This window comes from Entelurus aequoreus, linkage group LG10 (assembly GCF_033978785.1).
Source record: "Entelurus aequoreus isolate RoL-2023_Sb linkage group LG10, RoL_Eaeq_v1.1, whole genome shotgun sequence".
Classification (NCBI taxonomy): Eukaryota; Metazoa; Chordata; class Actinopteri; order Syngnathiformes; family Syngnathidae; genus Entelurus; species Entelurus aequoreus.
The window spans coordinates 68,738,783-68,760,652 of NC_084740.1; the positions used below are offsets into that span (position 1 = coordinate 68,738,783).

General features: G+C 37.2%; 1 protein-coding gene across 1 annotated transcript in view; it reads left to right on the plus strand.

The window, feature by feature from the left end:
• parp4 (poly (ADP-ribose) polymerase family, member 4) overlaps positions 1-21,870 on the plus strand; it is a 131,527-nt gene that overhangs the window by 39,214 nt on the left and 70,443 nt on the right. Inside the window, exons 9-13 of the mRNA XM_062061526.1 lie at positions 1,606-1,773; positions 7,593-7,744; positions 7,971-8,102; positions 16,276-16,374; positions 17,800-17,983. Of these exons, the coding sequence (XP_061917510.1) occupies positions 1,606-1,773; positions 7,593-7,744; positions 7,971-8,102; positions 16,276-16,374; positions 17,800-17,983 (735 nt within the window). The remainder of the gene's footprint in view (positions 1-1,605; positions 1,774-7,592; positions 7,745-7,970; positions 8,103-16,275; positions 16,375-17,799; positions 17,984-21,870) is intronic.

A 21,870-nucleotide genomic window follows, 5' to 3' on the forward strand; every position in this document is an offset into this window, starting at 1 on the left:
ATATTTTGAAAAAACCCCAGCCTTGTGCTTTGTGTTATTAGAGTCAACATTGCAACATTTCCTCATTACATTTCACCTGTTTGCGCTTCTATTCTACTTTATTTTTTATGTTTGTTTTTTTTTGTATTAGTTTATTTACAATGTGTTAAAAAACTAGCTGCGGGCAGCACTTTGGACACCCCTGGCATATAAAGCTTCTGAGATGAGGTTGTGAATTGGTTGCTTCCAAATGAAATTCCAATAAAACTAAGAATACACAAGGAAGCACTTTAATGTACATATAAAGTGAAAAAAAAACCATATAAAAAGCATGTTAAATCAACAATACAGCCTGGTATTACTGAAATAAGTAAAGAAAAAAATTGGCACTAGCTTGATGCTAACATAAAATGGACCATCCCATTGACAGGCTAACAAAAATTAGCATTGCAATCATTTTACACTGCTACAAAGCCAACAACTTGATCCAAATAGAGTTTAAGGGAATAAATTTGACATTAATCTACCGGTACATGTCAATAACTACTTCTAGGCATATATTCCACAAACTCTTCGGACGTAAAGATGTGACTTGACTTTGAACTTCTACGCTAGTTTGCTGCTAAACCTCAAATTCTCAAACAAATACCACCTGGAACTAGGGATGTGTACTAAATTTGGTACTTTTATAGGCACCGACCGAATTCCCTCGGTACTACCGGGTATCGACTCACGTAAAATCAAACGGTGCCATATTTCGATACCTTTTGTTGCCCGTGACGTCATGTCCGGTTGCAGACTCGCCACGTCCAGTTGCAAGCTAAGCACCGGCTCACGTAAACAATCACTCAGGCAGCACTCAGCCTAACTCCCTATAAGTAATGTTGCAATTTTCAACACCAACAAAGCAAGTATGCTTGGTAAAAAACACTGAAACGTAAAATAAGGCTCCACTCATCCCACATGCGCTAGCTTGATACAAGTTCATGTTGGATTTACCAAAGACAGGCTACTATTAGCATTAACAATTTTACATGGTGATTTTCACACCTCCAAATTTGCTAATGAAAACTACAACTAATCAAACAGCTGGTGTGTAATAAGCGCAACATTTACAGTATAAACACTTTGTAGGGCGCAACATAACACATTCAGCTTCCTGGAAAAAGCTACTTCCAACATACCATACATAGCCAGATTTATTATCAAACAACTAACATTTATTAACACACACAAAAGTACCGAAAATTGATGCCGTCAAATATTGGTATCGATTCCCAGGTACCGGGAAAAGGTACCGTATCGGTTTAAATGTGAATGGTCCCCATCCCTACATGGAACACAAAAGCCAGCTGGGGTAGGCTCCAGCTCACTTGTCACCCTAACCAGGACAATCGCTATGGAAAAGGATTGGATGGACGCATATATATTGATTATGATTTTGAGTCAAGTCTTTAATGGGCATAGCGGTCACATTTTGTGAACCTATTGTGCGTTTTTTGACAACATTCTTGGAGCATTTTCATTCATTTTTGCAACCAAAAAACAATTTTGAGTCAATGTTCTCGGATTGTGCTGGAAAGTTGCAAGCTGACGGCTCGTCAAATGTTGTGCACGTTTGTTTAGGTGAGCCGGGCGGAGGGCTTGTGGATCGAAGCCCAGAGGAAGCTGAAGAAGGGGTTGAGCGCCGAGGTGGTCGCTCTCCAGAATGACTTTTACTCGCTGCTGCCTCACAGGATGCCCATTAAGAATCACAGTGCCAAGATTTTCTCCCAGAAACTGGACCTGTGTCAGGTACAAGAAAGCGCCTACACACACACACACACACACACACACACATTCTTTTTTAGCTTATTTCGCCTTAGTCATACAACTTGGAATTTAACATATGCTAACTGTTAGCATGGGTAAAAATGATAACGTTATCATGCTAACAATTAGCATGTGACAAGTACCGACTTGATACTTAACATACGCTAACTGTTGGCATGCTAAAAATGCTAACATTTAGCGTGTTAACAATTAGCATGCGTCAAGTACCAAGTTATATGACTTGGTACTTAACATATGCTAACTGTTAGCATGCTAAAAATGCTAACGTTAGCATGCTAACATTTAACATGTGATAAGTACCGACTTGGTACTTAACATACGCTAACTTTTGGCATGCTAAAAATGCTAACATTTAGTGTGTTAACAATTAGCATGTGTCAAGTACCTGGTACTTAACATATGCTAACTGTTAGCATGCTAACAATTAGCATGTGTCAAGTACCAAGTTATATGACTTGGTACTTAACATATGCCAACTTTTAGCATGCTAAAATGCTAACGTTAGCATGCTAATAATTAGCATGTGATAAGAACCAATTTGGTACCTAACATACGCTAACTTTTGGCATGCTAAAAATGCTAACATTTAGTGTGTTAACTATTAGCATGTGTCAGGTACCAAGTTATATAACTTGGTACTTAACATATGCTAACTGTTAGCATGTTAACAATTAGCATGTGTCAAGTACAAAGTTATATGACTTGGTACTTAACATATGCTAACTTTTAGCATGCTAAAATGCTAAAAGTTAGCATGCTAATAATTAGCATGTGATAAGAACCAATTTGGTACCTAACATACGCTAACTGTTGGCATGCTAAAAATGCTAACATTTAGCGTGTTAACAATTAGCATGCGTCAAGTACCAAGTTATATGACTTGGTACTTAACATATGCTAACTGTTTGCATGTTAAAAATGCTAACATTTAGCATGCTAAAAATTAGCACGTGATAAGTACCGACTTGGTACTTAACACACGCTAACTGTTGGTATGCTAAAAATGCTGACATTTAGCATACTAACAATTACCATGTGTCAAGTACCAAGTTATATGACTTGGTACTTAACATATGCTAACTTTTAGCATGTTAAAAATGCTAACGTTAACATGTTAATAATTAGCATGTGATACGTACCAATTTGGTACTTAACATACGCTAACTGTTGGCATGTTAAAAATGCTAACAATTAGCGTGCTAACAATTAGCATGCAATTTACCAAGTTATATGATTAGGTACTTCACATATGCTAACTGTTAGCATGCCAAAAATGCTAACATTTAGCATGCTAACAATTAGCATGCACCAAGTTCCAAGTTATATGACTTGGTACTTAACATATGCTAACTGTTAGCATGCTAAAAATGCTAACGTTAGCATGCTAACAATTAGCATGTGATAAGTACCGACTTGATACTTAACATATGCTAACTGTTGGCATGCTAAAAATGCTAACATTTAGCATGCTAACAATCAGAATGTGTTAAGTACCAAGTTATATAACTTGGTACTTAACATATGCTAACATGCTAAAAAGGCTAATGTTAGCATGCTAACGATTGATTGAATTAGCATGTGACAAGTACCGACTTGATACTTAATATACGCAAACTGTTTGCATGCTAAAAATGCTAACATTTAGCGTGCTAACAATTAGCATGCGCAAAGTACCAAGTTATGTGACTTGGTACTTAATCAATCAATCAATCAATCAATGTTTATTTATATAGCCCTAAATCACAAGTGTCTCAAAGGGTTGTACAAGCCACAACGACATCCTCGGTACAGAGCCCACATACTTAACATATGCTAACTGTTTGCATGCTAAAATGCTAACATTTAGCATGCTAACAATTAGCACGTGATAAGTACCGACTTGGTACTTAACATATGCTAACTGTTTGCATGCTAAAATGCTAATATTTAGCGTGCTGACAATTAGCATGTGTTAAGTACCAAGTATTGTGACTCGTGGGGTGTACAATGGCAAAATAGGCAAAAACAAATAGCATGCTAACAGTTAGCATGTGTCCATGCAGGAAAGTCCAGAAAGTAGTTTTCCCATCGACTGCTCCCAATATTAGCCTCCATTTTAATTAATAACCAAACACACACCCAGAGAGGCTTTTTGTTTTGCCTCTGAAGGCACTCGAAAAAAACACTTTGATTAACTCACAAAAATACCCTCAAGCTTGTTCTTTTTTGTTCTTTTTTTCTTTTTTTTTTCTTTTGAACTTCTGAAACGCTGACAGCTCTCATGCAGCAACGACTGTGCTTGTTGAAAGGTTTTGATGCAGCTGCCTTCATATTGATCCCGGTGTAATTGTTACATTATACTTGCTGTCACTCAGTCCTCGTCCAACTCGTGGACACAAAAAGGTAGCGTGTGAGTTGGCCTCCAAATACTGTTAGGAAAGACGTTTGTTTGTTTGCTTTCTCTCCAGGTGTTAGGACACGTAGTTAATAGTCAAACTAGCCCTAGCGCTAACACAACACAAGAGGATGGTTCTGGGCGTGAAAAAGCGTGTGTAAAAAGACACCCCTTTGAACTGATCATTTTAACCTCTTCTTAGATCCTTAATTTGTATTCTGTATTTATTGCTATTTTACTACTATTATTCTCTTAATGTTACGATTTTATTCATTTAAGAATGTACCGTATTTTTCGGAGTATAAGTCGCTCCGGAGTATAAGTCGCTCCGGCCGAAAATGCATAATAAAGAAGGAAAAAAACCTATATAAGTCGCACTGGAGTATAAGTCGCATTTTTGGGGGAAATGTATTTGATAAAACCCAACACCAAGAATAGACATTTGAAAGGCAATTTAAAATAAATAAAGAATAGTGAACAACAGGCTGAATAAGTGTACGTTATATGAGGCATAAATAACCAACTGAGAACGTGCCTGGTATGTTAACGTAACATATTATGGTAAGAGTCATGCAAATAACTATAACATATAGAACATGCTATACGTTTACCAAACAATCTGTCACTCCTAATCGCTAAATCCCATGAAATCTTATACGTCTAGTCTCTTACGTGAATGAGATAAATAATATTATTTGATATTTTACGGTAATGTATTAATAATTTCACACATAAGTCGCTCCTGAGTATAAGTCGCACCCCCGGCCAAACTATGAAAAAAACTGCGACTTTTAGTCCGAAAAATACGGTATTATTCATTATAGATTTTTTCATTTTTTTAAAAATAGATAGCTCTAATTTGAGTTATTCTTCAGTGTGGACGACACCTCAAAGGTAACGTTTTTCCCCAATCCTCTGTATTTTTTTTTGTATAAAACACTTGTCTGCGCATTAAAAGTGTTAATGTTAGCGTGTTTTAGAGTAAGCATGTGTTAAGTATTGATTGATTGATTGAAACTTGTATTAGTATATTGCACAGTACAGTACATATTCCGTACAATTGACGACGAAATGGTAACACCCCAATAAGTTTTTCAACTTGTTTAAGTCGGGGTCCACGTACATCAATTCATGGTACCAAGTACCAAGTTAAATGTCTCTGAGGTGTACAATTGCAAAATTGGCCAAAAAAAAACAAAATAGTTTGCGTGCTATTCTTAGCATAAAACATATTTCACATACAAAGTTTCTGGCTCTTAGGCATACAGCGGCAAAATTGGCTAAACTGTTAGCATAAATACTGTATGTATGTATATGTATGTATGTATATATATATATATATATATGTATGTATGTATGTATATATGTATGTATATATATATATATATATATACCGTATTTCCTTGAATAGCCGCAGGGGCGTTAATTAATTTAAAACCTCCTGTCACTCCTGCGTTTACCGGAAACCGGCGGGATGGCCGTGCATGCGGTAATTATTTTAAAACCTCTTCTCACTCCGGCGTTTACCAAAAGGAATCCATAAAATTTAGGCGTGCGCTTTGAGTGTGATGCAAGCATACCATCATGAAAAGCACATTTAATTAAAAAAACGTTATTATGGTCTTACCTGTACTTATAAATGGAGTCCATTTGCAGCTCCTTCTGACCAAAAGCATCGATAACTTGTTTATAGAAGTCTTCCTTATTTTCTTTCTTCAGTTTTAAAAGTCTCTGTTTCGATGGAGATATTCCTTTAATTATTACCTCCTGCTTCGATTGAAAGTCCAGTTTAGAAAACTGTTTTATTTTAGATACCGGTATGTAATCCTCCTTGTTAAAAGGAAGAAAAAAAATCTCTTGCTGCGTGTGTTCACTTCTTCTGCAGTACCGGAAGTCGCAAGAAGGATCACTAGCGCGGCAGCGCCCTCTACCACCAGGAGGCGGGAGTCATTTAATGACTTATACAGTATTTCACACACGCAGCTACGGTATATTAATAAAACATAGCTGCTTACTGTTCTCTTTAGCATACTGTACTGGTATTCAATAGCTTGGACCTTAAATCCTACTGAAAAGCTCTTTATCTTTTTTCCTTTGTGCGATTGTAAACTACTGAAAGCAGCTTCCTCCATTTTGAAAATGAGGACAGATGCGTCACTCGTGACGTAACGAATTTGATCCGGTGGAAGTTCTAGCCATATGCTAAATATTTTGCGAAACGAGTTTGACCCGGCGAAAATTATAGACAAGCGATAATAAAATTAATATTTTGCGAAACGAATTTGATCCGGCTTCAATAATAAACCGGCGATAAGGCCAAGCATGCGTTAATTATTTTGAGAAACGACTTTGACCCGGCAGTAATTCTAGACGTGCGAATACTATATTCCCTGCGCCAATTCAAGGAAATACGGTATATATATATATATATATATATACACTACCGTTCAAAAGTTTGGGGTCACCCAAACAATTTTGTGGAATAGCCTTCATTTCTAAGAACAAGAATAGACTGTCGAGTTTCAGATGAAAGTTCTCTTTTTCTGGCCATTTTGAGCGTTTAATTGACCCCACAAATGTGATGCTCCAGAAACTCAATCTGGAGCTAAACTGTTTTCAGATGTGTGAACATGATTGCACAAGGGTTTTCTAATCATCAATTAGCCTTCTGAGCCAATGAGCAAACACATTGTACCATTAGAACACTGGAGTGATAGTTGCTGGAAATGGGCCTCTATACACCTATGTAGATATTGCACCAAAAACCAGACATTTGCAGCTAGAATAGTCATTTACCACATTAGCAATGTATAGAGTGTATTTCTTTAAAGTTAAGACTAGTTTAAAGTTATCTTCATTGAAAAGTACAGTGCTTTTCCTTAAAAAATAAGGACATTTCAATGTGACCCCAAACTTTTGAACGGTAGTGTATATACGTATATTATTATTATATATTATTATATATGTAAATACATGTATGTACAGTACATCCAACCATCCATCCGTCCATCATCTTCTGCTTATTCGAAGTCGGGTCGAGGGGCCAGCAGCCTAAGCAGAGAATATATATATATATATGTATATAAATGAAAATGGTACATACCTTTTGTTATTATTACCCCAACTGTTTCAAATTTTAGAAGGCGTTCCGTGCCAATAACAATCGAGCTATGGTCCACAAAAGGCTCTTGGGCCGCACTTTGGACATCCCTGCTATATGATGCAGAAAAATGCTGACATGGTTCATTTAAGGTGAAATTATTCTTTACTTTTATACTAAAGTTGAAAAGATACGACCCCGTACATTTTAACTAGGGCTTATTTCATGAATATGCCGGTATGTATTTCAACCCCGAGACATTATGAAAAGTCCCATCCCTTGACGGACGGCTCCTCCTTGTTCCAGTTAATCCGAGACATCCTGAACGTGAGCGAGATGACCCTGAGAAGCCCCGCCCCTTCCAGCGTGGGCAAGTTCCGCGCCCTGAGGTGCAGCATCGAAACGGTGGACCCCGGCAGCGACGAGTCTCGCGCCTTGACCTCCCTGCTCCAGGACAGGTGAGCCTGGCCCGCCGTTTATCGTGGCCTTTTCCCACAAACTCAGTAGAAGGTTAACGCAGGTCTTTGGAGACATGCCCTGCCGTTTGATCCACATCTATCGGCCGCAGCTCCCGCGGGCCCCAGTCACGCTTGATTGATCCCCAGCGGGCTCGTGAAAACCTTTCCATCCAGAAGAGAGACACGTGTCAACCTACATTATTCTCCCCGTTTTGGCTTTTTCCAGCCCTGTGCAGATCCATCAGGTGCTGCGTGTCAGCAGAGCAGTGGAGCTTCAGACTTTTAAAGGCCAGCTCGGCAACGTCAAGTCCCTCCTCCACTCCTCCAGCGCCAGCAACTTTGTCGGAATTCTGTCTCGGTGAGCTGAAGTGACACACACACACACACACACACACACACACACACACACACACACACACACACACACACACGCCCTTTGGTTCCCAGGTGATCCAGAATATGCTGAGATCCAAACTGTAGCTGTTTGCAGGGCGAGGAACCACAAGTGTATTATACTACTGAATAATACAGTAGTGATGATGCAAAGCCTTTAAGGAAAGGTTGAATAGAAGCAATGTAAATAAAAATACTGTCCATTTTGCGACTACATTCTAAAAAAAAATAAAAAAAAATGCAATTTTGCTCGAAATTGCATGTGTATGCTGAAAAGCTAAAGCTGAACTTAAATGCTAAAAGTTTCCACGCTTAGCCAGATCACGTCAAATAACAATATTCATGACTTTTGCGCGTGTACCAGGAACATCCGCAGAATAGCTAATATCATACTTGCCAACCTTGAGACCTCCGAATTCGGGAGATTGGGGGGGGGGGGGGGGGGGTTTGAAGTGGGCGGGGGTGGGCTGGGGGGGCGAGGGGCAGGGTTAAGGGGGGAGGAATATATATTTATAGCTAGAATTCACTGAAATTCAAGTATTTATTTTATATATATATATATATATATATATACGTTTATTTTATATATATATATATATATATATATATACATATATATAAAATAAACGTATATATATATATATATATAAATATATATATAAATATATATATATATATATATATATAAAATAAACGTATATATATATATATATATATATATATATATATATATATATATATATATATATATATATATATATATATATATATATATATATATATATATAAAATAAATACTTCAATTTCAGTGAATTCTAGCTATAAATATATATTCCTCCCCCCTTAACCCTGCCCCCCGGAATTCCCACGTTTCCACCCTTTTTTCTTTCTATTACGTTTCACACAATTCTCAACTTATTTCAACCATTCCACCATGAAAACTTTCCACTTCGTCAGGACACCAGAGTTTTTATGTAAAATAAATCCTGGATTTTCCACATTCCCGTAACACTTATTCTCTACTATAAATGGTTACTTCTTCCACATTCTATATGCAATATTAGCATGCTAGCCTTTTAGCAAATTTGTACTCATGTATATATATATATATATATATATATATATATATATATATATATATATATATATATATATATATATATATATATATATATAAAATAAATACTTGAATTTCAGTGTTCATTTATTTACACATATATACACACACATAACACTCCGCTCTACTCATTGTTGTATTTGAAAGTGCAATGCTTTGCAGCCATTAGCACAGCCTTTGAAGGAGCATAGGTGAAATTTAATTTGCAGGAAAGGAGTGAGTTTAGGGTTGAATTGTCCATCCTCGTTCTATTCTCTGTCACTCGTCGTCGCCATGACTGTGTCTTCTTCGTTCTTCGTCTCCTTCTTGTTGTGTGTGCAGTTGTGCACTCGCCAAAAGCCGTAGATGTTATAACGTGACTGGGCCGGCACGTTGTTTATATGAAGGAAAAGCGGACGTGACGACAGGCTGTCCTCACTCAGGTCCGCACGGACCTGGAGGGGGCGTGCCTTAAGTCCGGCTGGAAATCGGGAGAAATTCGGGAGAATGGTTGTCCCGGGAGATTTTCGGGAGAGGCACTGAAATTCGGGAGTCTCCCCCGGAAAATTCGGGAGGGTTGGCAAGTATGGCTGACATACCAACAATCTGACGCTAGCATGCTAAAAGTTAAAATGTGTGAAATAACCAAATGTTTGACTATGACGCGTATACCAGCTAAAAAGATAGCATGCATGAAGTAACAACACATCTGACTCTGCAAAATGAGCTAAAAAAAAGCTAGCATGCTAACAGATATTATGTAGGACAGATAAAATGTTTGATTCTGAGCTGTATACCTAAAAAATGAGCTAAAGAATATAGCATGTGAGCGTTAACATGCTAACAGTTAGCAAGTGTAAGGTAACAAAATTGTTTGACTCTGAGGCGAATACCAGCCAATTTAGTAAAAAAGATAACATGCTAACAGTTGGCATGCAACAACTAACAAAATATTGGATTCTGCAAAATTAACTAAAAAAAGCTAGCAAGCTAACAGTTAACATGCGTGAAGAAACAAAATGTTTGACTCCGATGTGTTTACCTATAAAATGAGCTAAATAGTCTAGCATGCTAATGTTAACATGCTAACAGTTAGCAAGTGTCAAGTAACAAATTCTCTCAGAGGCGTATACCAGCAAAATTTGCTAAAAAGATAACATGCTAACATTAGCATGCATTAAGTGACAAAATGTTGAACTCTGCAAAATTAACTAAAAAAAAAAAAAGAGAGCAAGCAAACAGTTAACACACGTGAAGACACTGAGGTGTATCCCTGAAAAATTAGCTAAATAATCTGGGATGCTAACATTAACATGCTAACAGTTAGCAAGTGCCAAGTAACACATTGTTTAACCCTGAGGCGTATACCATCAAATATTTGATAAAAAGTTACCATGCTAAAATGCTGACAGTTAGCATGTATGAAGTAACAAAATATTGGACTGTGCAAAATTAGATTTAAAAAAAAAAGCTATTATGCCAACAGTTAACCTGCCGGAAGGAACACAATGTTTGACTCTGACTAAATATTTGCTAAAAGGCTAGCATGCTAATATTGCATATAAAATGTGGAAGAAGTAATCATTTTTAGTAGAGAATAAGTGTTACGGGAATGTGGAAAATCCAGGATTTATTTTACATAAAAACTCTGGCGTCCTGACGAAGTGGAAAGTTTTCATGGTGGAATGGTTGAAGTAAGTTGAGAATTGTGTGAAAAGTAATAGAAAGAAAAAAGGGTGGAAACGTGGGAATTCCGGTAAAAGCAGGAATCTTTTTGAACTTTGAACATTTTTAGTTTGTAATGTGTAAATGGTAAAATGTTTGAATTGGTTAAGGAATGTGGAAATTGTGGAACTTGAAAACAATTATATGTTAATTTAAAAGAGAAAATGTCCTGAAAATGTGGGAATTTTTGTAAAATAAAAGAAATGGTGGCGTGTGTGCCATTAATGAGACTAACATTTTAAAAGTAGAATGTCTTGAATCGGAGGAAGAATGTGGGAGGAGAAGGTGTTCTTTTTTAAAACAGCAATAGAAACATATGTGTTGTAAATATATGCAGTATATTATCTACCTACATTTGGAAAAAACAAGGCGTTATTTGGAAGCAGGTGATAATTAGATAAATACTATTTCTGAAAGGTACAGTAACTGCTTTGTTTGTTTCGTTGTTATCACTTCACATAATGCTGTTACAGTTTGTTTGTGAAAAACAAGCTTTTAGCTATGTATTTTTAGCAGGGTGTTAACGTTAATTGGAAGCAGGTGATAATTGGTGTTGTTTCTGAAATGTTCCCATCAGGGTTTCTTTTCTTTTTTTGCCCCCGAGTCCGATTCCACCACGCATGAGTGAGATCGGTCTATACCGATCACATGTATTCAGTCTAAATGTTTTAATGTATTTATGGTAAGTACTGTTGACAGTGTAGCAAAATACAATATTTAAGCTACTTCCTCATTCTCTTGTATTACGTACAATTGTTTTAGCAAAATAACATCAGTAGTACACAATAACGATGATGAGATTCGTGGCTCTTGAAGAGCACATTGGAGTGTCCGCAGAAAAGCATTTACCCAATCCAAACAACCTTCCCTGCTCAATACAAAAAGTCAACACACATGGCCACATATAACACAACCTGCTCACTGAACTTTGTGGATGTTTAACAAAAAATGTCCAAGCTCAACACATAATTAGAAATTACACCCATTTAAATAATCTGCAATGCATGATGGGAAAAATGCAAAACACTCTCCACACTATATATATGTGTATACTGTATGTGTATATATATATATATATATATATATATATATATATATATATATACATATATATATATATATATATATATATATATATATATATATATATATATATATATATATATATATATATATATATATATATATATGTGTATATATACTGTGTGTATATATATATATATATATATATACACATATATGTGTATATATACTGTGTGTATGTATATATATATATATATATATATATATATATATATATATATATATATATACGTGTGTGTGTGTGTGTGTGTATATATAAACATATATATTTATATATGTATATGTGTGGATATACTGTATATGTATGTATATAATATGTGTATACCATATTTTTCGGACTATAAGTCGCAGTATTTTTCATAGTTTGGCCGGGGGTGCGACTTATACTCAGGAGCGACTTATGTGTGAAATTATTAACACATTACCGTAAAATATCAAATAATATTATTCAGCTCATTCACGTAAGAGACTAGACGTATAAGATTTCATGGGATTTAGCGATTAGGAGTGACAGATTGTTTGGTAAACGTATAGCATGTTCTATATGTTATAGTTATTTGAATGACTCTTACCATAATATGTTACGTTACCATACCAGGCACGTTCTCAGTTGGTTATTTATGCCTCATATAACGTACACTTATTCAGCCTGTTGTTCACTATTCTTTATTTATTTTAAATTGCCTTTCAAATGTCTATTCTTGGTGTTGGAAATTGCATTATTGGCTTTATTTTAACAACAAATCTTACGGTACATTAAACATATGTTTCTTATTGCAAGTTTGTCCTTAAATAAAATAGTAAACATCAGTGTTGGGACTAACGCGTTACAAAGTAACGCGTTACTGTAACGCCGTTAGTTTCGGCGGTAACTAGTAATCTAACGCGTTATTTTTTATATTCAGTAACTCAGTTACCGTTACTACATGATGCGTTACTGCGTTATTTTACGTTATTTTTTATGTAGTATCGGCTAGAAACTGAAGATCTGAGTGTGTTTTGTGGCAGCGCTGCGGTGGAAAAGAAAAGGCGTCCGTGCTTTGTGTGGGTGGGGGCGGGGGGGGACTCCCATACCGTAGTTGAGGAGCGCAGGGGAGACGTTCCTTCGGGGCTAACAACCTTCACTTTACCCGGAAGTGGTCTTTACAGCTGAGGGTGAATGACGAGGCCGGCGGTTTGTTGCAACTTTGTGACTTTATTGGACGCAGCCATCCAGCAAGCTAGAGAGAGCACCTGCACGCACTCACTGTCGCCGCGGCGCTCGCTCACTTCTCTCGCCCACTCACTCACTGACATCCCTCACCCACATGCTGTCATATCTTAAAGGGCCACACACGCACACACATAAACGCTACTACCATAACAACTAACAAGACATCATGGCGAAGCCAAGAGTCGATTTTTTTAACAAGGAGAAATTCTCAATACTTTTCTTTTGTCGAGCACAAAGAAAAGAACATTTTAGTTAAATGTAAGTTGTGTCTTGGATCAAATATCCTATCTACTTCAAGTTCAAGTTCAAGTGCCATTATGTTGCAGCTATTTAAAATAGTTTTGTCAATTTGTTCTGGCCAGAAACAAATTGGCCTTTGAAACATATCTTTGTCTTTGTGTGTTGTATGTAGACCACATTGTTTGTGTGTTGTATGTAGACCACATTGTTTGTGTGTTGTATGTAGACCACATTGTTTGTGTGTTGTATGTAGACCACATTGTTTGTGTGTTGTATGTAGACCACATTGTTTGTGTGTTGTATGTAGACCACATTGTTTGTGTGTTGTATGTAGACCACATTGTTTGTGTGTTGTATGTAGACCACATTGTTTGTGTGTTGTATGTAGACCACATTGTTTGTGTGTTGTATGTAGACCACATTGCTTAGCAGAGTTCAGTGATGCAAATGCATGTCAAGTTGATCAACACATTGTATTATTCTCCAGTGCAATAACAGTACTGAAATGAAGGCTGAAGGGCATTAATGGGAGCTTTTAAAAAAGAAAAGAAAAAAAGAAGTAACTAAATATCTACTTTTCAAAGTAACGCATTACTATTTGGTGTAAGTAACTGAGTTAGTAACTGAGTTACTTTTGAAATCTAGTAACTATAACTCATTACTGGTTTTCAGTAAGTAACCCAACACTGGTGAACATACAAGACAACTTGTCTTTTAGTAGTAAGTAAGCAAACAAAAAGGCTCCTAATTTAGCTGCTTACATATGCAGTAACATATTGTGTCATTCTCCCTTCTATTATTTTGTCAACATTATTAGGAACAAGTGGTAGAAAATTTAATATATACAGTCGCGATCAAAAGTTTACATACACTTGTAAGGAACATAATGTCATGACTGTCTTGAGTTTCCAATCATTTCTACAACTCTGATTTTTTTGTGATAGAGTGATTGGAGCACATACTTGTTTGTCACAAAAAACATTCATGAAGTTTGGTTCTGTTATGAATTTATTATGGGTCTACTGAAAATGTGACCAAATCTGCTAGGTCAAAAGTATACATACAGCAATGTTAATATTTTGTTACATGTCCCTTGGCAAGTTTCACTGCAATAAGGCGCTTTTGGTAGCCATCCACAAGCTTCCGGCAAGCTTCTGGTGGAATTTCTGACCACTCCTCTTGACAAAATTGGTGCAGTTCAGCTAAATGTGTTGGTTTTCTGACATGGACTTGTTTCTTCAGCATTGTCCACACGTTTAAGTCAGGACTTTGGGAAGGCCATTCTAAAACCTTAATTCTAGCCCGATTTAGCCATTCCTTTACCACTTTTGACGTGTGTTTGGGGTCATTGTCCTGTTGGTACACCCAACTGCGCCCAAGATCCAACCTCCGGGCTGATGATTTTAGGTTGTCCTGAAGAATTTGGAGGTAATTCTGTGGGTGGGACATTGCTGGGTGCTGCAGAGACGTACTGACAGAGGCAGAGGCAGAACTAAGCGGAGCAGCTTGTTAAGACTTTAGTTTAGGCGGTGGCTCTTTGTTGTCAAGGCGGCTGCCTTAACAACAAAGCGCTGCGGGAAACCCTGCATTTTCTTCCACTTGTCCCTAATAATGTTGACAAAATAATAGAATGATAAATGACACATTATGTTACTGCATACATCAGCAGACTAATTAGGAGCCTTTGTTTGTTTACTTACTACTAAAAGACAAGTTGTCGAGTATGTTTACTATTTTATTTAAGGACTTAACTGCAATAAGAAACATATGTTTAATGTAATCTCCTCCCTTTTCCTGAAAAAAGCACGTCAAAAGGTTGTTCTGCAAAACATGGTCAACTTATTTTGTGATTGATGCTGTATTACTGCCTTTCCAAGTTTTAACCCCCTAAAAAATCCTGTTTTTACCTTTATAATCAGATGGAGTCCGTTTTTTTTTGCTCTTTCTCCTCCCTCTTACTCAAAAAAGTGCTTTAAAAGGTTGTTCTGCAGAAACTTGGTCAATTGATGCTGTATTACTGCCTTTCCAAGATTTAACCCAAAAAAGAGCTAGATGAAGCTGCTGGATGCTGGCCAGTCATCATACTTTAATAATAACAATAATGGATTTGATTCATATTGCGCTCTTTTTCCAGCAACTCAAAGCGTGTCACACTGAGACTTGGTTTGCAACCCCTGTGGCGCTCGTAAAAAACGCACCAGGAGGTTTCCTACAGCCACAACTGTTATGGCCAATGTTTTTTTTGACTCGGCAGTTGTTTGATGTCTGTTTACCTGGCGACCTTAGAAGTTAACTGAGGTACTTTGGCAGCGTTCACAGTATTACAGCTTCTTTAGCCAGCAGAGTGTTAGAAATGTCTCAATATGATACAGCCAAGCTTTACGCATTTGCAAAAGATGAATTTCCCGTTCTGTTCTTTATGAATGATCACATTATTGCATCTCATCAGGGGGTACAGGAAAATATGAAATATTAACTGCATACAAGAAATGCATGAGATTACATGTTGCACGTTATGAAGTCATCTCTGCATATGCACCCATTGCTCCCATGCTTACCATGAATTGATTTACGTGGACCCCGAATAAAACAAGTTGAAAAACTTATTCGGGTGTTACCATTTAGTGGTAAATTGTACGAAATATGTACTGTACTGTGCAATCTACTAATAAAAGTTTCAATCAATCAATCAATCAATCCCAGAAAGAAGGACTTTGAGTACTTCACATATTAGATACTGGCAAAGCACTGCAGCTTATTTCCATGTCCATGTCTTCTCAGGGGTCTGCTGCTGCCTAGTGTCGGCGTGGAGTTCCACGGCGTCGACAGAACGGACGCCGGCAGCCTCGGAAGTGGCATCTACTTCAGCGATAGCATGAGGTGAGGGGGCAGGAAAAATTTTAAGCATCCATTAGGGTTGTCCCGATACTTTGGTACCAATTGCTGCGTTGCATATGACGTCACGTCCGTTTTTCTTCTTGGCGTATTAATGCACACGATGGTCAAGCAGCTTGAGCGTAGCATTAAAACAAGTGAGGGTGAGTGTCTAGTTTGAGCAGAAAATGTCATATTGCTCTTCTGTTCTTGGGTGTTGCAGTCGTTCAAATAGAGAGACAGGAGAGAGAAGTGGTTCATAAAGGTAATAAAGTCAGGAAAAAAACGAAAGTGCTTTGAAGGAAATGGCTCTTAAAAATATCACTTTCATCATTGTGGAATACAATCGGACCATGCTCGTGTCTGCAGTGATCACTTTGTAAAATGTTTCAACATTTGATTTATTTGAGATCATTTCTGTGATGCAATCGAGTTTGTTCTCTATGATATTAATAAAGTAAAGTACCAATGATTGTCACACACATTAGGTGTGGTGAAATGTCCTCTGCATTTGACCCATCCCCTTGTTCACCCCCTGGGAGGTGAGGGGAGCAGTGGGCAGCAGCGGTGGCCGCGCCCGGGAAGTGTTAGTAGTGTTAGAGAGCAGAACTAAACGTAAAAAAGGACAAGCGATCGCATTAGTTTGTGTTCTTTTGTGGTTGTTATGCCTAAATATAATTGTGCAAATAAACTAGCGTCATGTTAACTCCTAGTGATAAATATTGTAATTGTTGGTCCAATCCACTGTATTTTTGTTGTTGATTTTCATAGCAGAAACTAAAAGCCTAAATTGTAGTTGTGCAGGAAAGCCAAGTGCTTTATTGCAGTGGTCCCCAACCACCATGCCGTGGCCCGGTACCGGTCCGCAGACCGATTGGTACCGGGCCGCACAAGAAATTAAAAAGAAATAAATAAATTATTTTTTATTTTATTAAATCAACATAAAAAACACAATATATACATTATATATCAATATAGATCAATACAGTCTGCAGGGGAATTTTTTTTTTTTTTTTTTAATTTCAAAGGCGCTATAGTACCTTTTTTAATTCATTAGTACCGTGATACTTGACTAGTACCGGTATACTGTACAACACTAGTATCCATACAGAGCATGTATTTTATTTTTTATTTTTTAAAGGTATTTTGTTATTTTATTTTATTTTATCGTTGTGTATCTCATTGTTTTATTTAATTAAATGTTTTTATGTATTTTATTTTTTTATGTGTTTAATGTTGTTGTTTTTTAATGTATTTATTTTGATTTTAATTTTTTATGTATTTTATTGTAATTTGTTTTTGGTTTATTTATGTTTATATGTATTGTTTTTATTTATTTATTTTTTTAATATATTGTATTTTTTTAATTTTGGAGCATGTATTTATAACGACGCACGCCTTCTCTAAACTGGGTGCCCTTACGTCCCGCAGAACGTGCCTCAAGTACTCCAAGCCCGGCGCCACAGACGGCTCTCGGCTGCTGGTGGTGTGCGACGTGGCCCTGGGGGATTGCCTGCAGCTCCACCACAGAGACCCCACACTGACTCAGGCCCCCGAGGGGCACGACAGCGTGCGTGCCACCTGCTGCACCTCCTCCGTTTTCTCCGAGTTTGAGGTAAGGCAGAGGGAGCGTGTCAGCGTAAGTATATCGTTTAGTTAGCGCACGTGCTGCAGGGGGAGTTAAATATCAGATCTGGGGATAGATTCAAAACTGAACAAAAATATCAACGCAACACTTTTATTTTTGCTCCCATTTTTTAGAAGTTAAACTCAAAGATCTAAAACTTTTACTATTTACACAAAACATCTCAAGTTTGAGAAATACACTACCGTTCAAAAGTTTGGGGTCACATTGTCCTTATTTTTTAAGGAAAAGCACTGTACTTTTCAATGAAGATAACTTTTAAACTAGTCTTAACTTAAAAGAAATACACTCTATACATTGCTAATGTGGTAAATGACTATTCTAGCTGCAAATGTCTGGTTTTTGGTGCAATATCTACATAGGTGTATAGAGGCCCATTTCCAGCAACTATCACTCCAGTGTTCTAATGGTACAATGTGTTTGCTCATTGGCTCAGAAGGCTAATTGATGATTAGAAAACCCTTGTGCAATCATGTTCACACATCTGAAAACAGTTTAGCTCGTTACAGAAGCTACAAAACTGACCTTCCTTTGAGCAGATTGAGTTTCTGGAGCATCACATTTGTGGGGTCAATTAAACGCTCAAAATGGCCAGAAAAAGAGAACTTTCATCTGAAACTCGACAGTATATTCTTGTTCTTAGAAATGAAGGCTATTCCACAAAATTGTTTGGGTGACCCCAAACTTTTGAACGGTAGTGTACATGCTCCAAAAAAAAAGTTGATTAAATAAAATACATAAAAAATTATTGTTAAATAAAATACATAAAAAAATAAATACACTAAAAACATTAAATACATACAAAAATAAATAAACCAAAATAAAATACATAAAAAATAACATTAAAATAAAATACATACAAAAAATAATAATAATAAATAAAACATAAAACTAAAATACATCAATATTAAAAAAAAATTAAAACAATGAAATACATAAAAAATATATAAGAAAAAAATACAAAATAAATTAAAATACCTGCTCTGTATGGATGCTAGTGTTGTACAGTATACCGGTACTAATAAAGTATCACGGTACTAATGAATTAAAAAAGGTACTATACCGCCTTTGAAAAATACCAGTAAACAAGTCTAAATCTGAAAAGATAATCCATCCCACCTCATAGGTGTGCCATATCAAGATGCCACCCACAATAACATTATTCAGCTAAGCACACAATAGCACACAAGCTAGACATAGGTAATAATCGTGGAACATAATAAATATAAACAAGTATCACATAATTATAGTTGCATATTACGTACACATACAACGTCTTCCAGGGCAGAAGCGAATTAGAAAGTATCCAGTAACAAACGTGTCCGCATCATTCAACGTACTACGTCATGAGCTTAACTTCATGAATTATTGTGGCCACTAGGTGTTGCCAAAAAAACATATACCACTCCACTTCAAATTAAAGACAGGATCAGTCCATTCCAGACAGTTAATAATAAATAGGTTAGTGTTTTTTATACCTACCATTGTTATGTTTAACACAACCTTTTTTTCCACATACCACACTAGGAATGGATACCATTCACATTTCAACCAACTCGGTACCAATTCACGGTACCTGGGAATCGATACCAGTACTCATCAGTACTAATTTCTGGTACTTCTGTATGTGTGTTTGTAAAAAAAAATTTAAACAAATTTAATAAAACCAAATGTTTTATTGCAACATGAAAAAATGAGCTGATTGTGATAATTGCTGTTTTATTGTTGCATTTCTGGGTCTCAGTTGCAGATGCAAGTCCGAGACATTAGATGGTGTGTATAGTTTATAGTGTGTTGGTTAGTCAGTTCAGTCTTTGGTGTATCTAGTCTTTTGCTGCGCCCAAAAAGTGTTAATACTGTAAGTACTGTATTTATTGATTGTAACGTGCATCTTAGTTTTCAGTACCAAATTTGGAGGTTTTGAAATCGTCATGTAAATTTGCTCATGTAGCACATTTTCAGAAAACTGGAGTCTTACTTTGCTTGCGTTGGAGAATTTTTCAAGTCAATGACTTTGTTGGCATTGAGCATTGCAACATTGCGTAGAGGTAATTTGGCTAAGTCCGCTCTCAGTGCTACTGGAGTGATCCCTGGAGGTCACGCGCAACCCAGTACCGTAACATGGCACCTTTGGTTTTTAAGTGAATTGGTGCCCGGTAGGACCGGCGGGACTCAGTCGGTGCCAAAAAAGGTACCGGATTTGGTACCCATCTCTGTCGGACACTACAAAATAACAAAAGTAGGTATGATTCCTGCTGATATCTGATCTGCATCGGTATCGGCCGGTCGTAAAGGCTTCTATTTCTCTCATTGTCTTGTTGAATAAGTTTAAAATCAAACCTTAAAGGCCTACTGAAAGCCACTACTACCGACCACGCAGTCTGATAGTTTATATATCAATGATGAAATCTTAACATTGCAACACATGCCAATACGGCCGGGTTAACTTATAAAGTGCAATTTTAAATTTCCCGCTAAACTTCCGGTTGAAAACGCCTTTGGATGATGACGTATGCGCGAGACGTAGCCAGTGAAACAGAAGTATCGGTACCCCATTGAATCCCATACAAAATAGCTCTATTTTCATCTCATAATTCCACAGTATTCTGGACATCTGTGTTGGTGAATCTTTTGCAATTTGTTTAATGAACAATGGAGACTGCAAAGAAGAAAGTTGTAGGTGGGATCTGTGTATTAGCGGCGGACTACAGCAACACAACCAGGAAGACAGAGATGGATAGCAGACGCGTTAGCCGCCGAACTCACCTTAACTTCCTCCGTCTCGCCGACCGCATCTGTGATCAGGTGAAGTCCTTCGTCGCGCCGTCGATCGCTGGAACGCAGGTGAGCACGGGTGTTGATGAGCAGATGAGGGCTGGCTGGCGTAGGTGGATAGCTAATGTTTTTAGCATAGCTCTGTGAGGTACGGTTGCTAAGTTAGCTTCAATGGCGTCGTTAGCAACAGCATTGTTAACCTTCGCCAGGCTGGAAAGCATTAACCGTGTATTTACATGTCCCTGGTTTAATAGTATTGTTGATCTTCTGTCTATCCTTCCAGTCAGGGATTTATTTATTTTGTTTCTATATGCAGTTAAGCACGATGCTATCACGTTAGCTCCGTAGCTAAAGTGTTTCGTCGATGTATTGTCGTGGAGATAAAAGTCACTATGAATGTCCATTTCGCGTTCTCGACTCATTTTCAAGAGGATATAGTATCCGAGGTGGTTTAAAATACAAATCCGTGATCCACAATAGAAAAAGGACAGAGTGTGGAATCCAATGAGCCAGCTTGTACCTAAGTTACGGTCAGAGCGGTCTTGCACTGCATTCTAGTCATTCACTCTAACGTTCCTCATCCACAAATCTTTCATCCTCGCTCAAATTAATGGGGTAATCGTCGCTTTCTCGGTCCGAATCGCTCTAGCTGCATTGTAAACAATAGGAAAATGTGAGGAGCTGTTCAATTGACTACGTCACGCTACTTCCGGTACAGGCATGGCTTTTTTTTATCAGATACCAAAAGTTGCGATCTTTATCGTCGTTGTTCTCTACTAAATCCTTTCAGCAAAAATATGGCAATATCGCAAAATGATCAAGTATGACACATAGAATGGAACTGCTATCCCCGTTTGTATAAAAAATGTTCATTTCAGTAGGCCTTTATTCAACAACAGATCTTGAGGATATTTTATTATATTGTTATTACCGGTGTGTGTCTGTTTCATGCAGCGGCGGATGAGCATCTGATTAAAAATTTAAAAAAAATTCTGTCCTGAGTTCCGTGTAACTGTGCGCTGATTTTAGAGAAATATCTATTATCTCATTATTGTTTATTTATCAACAGAGGCGTCATAACG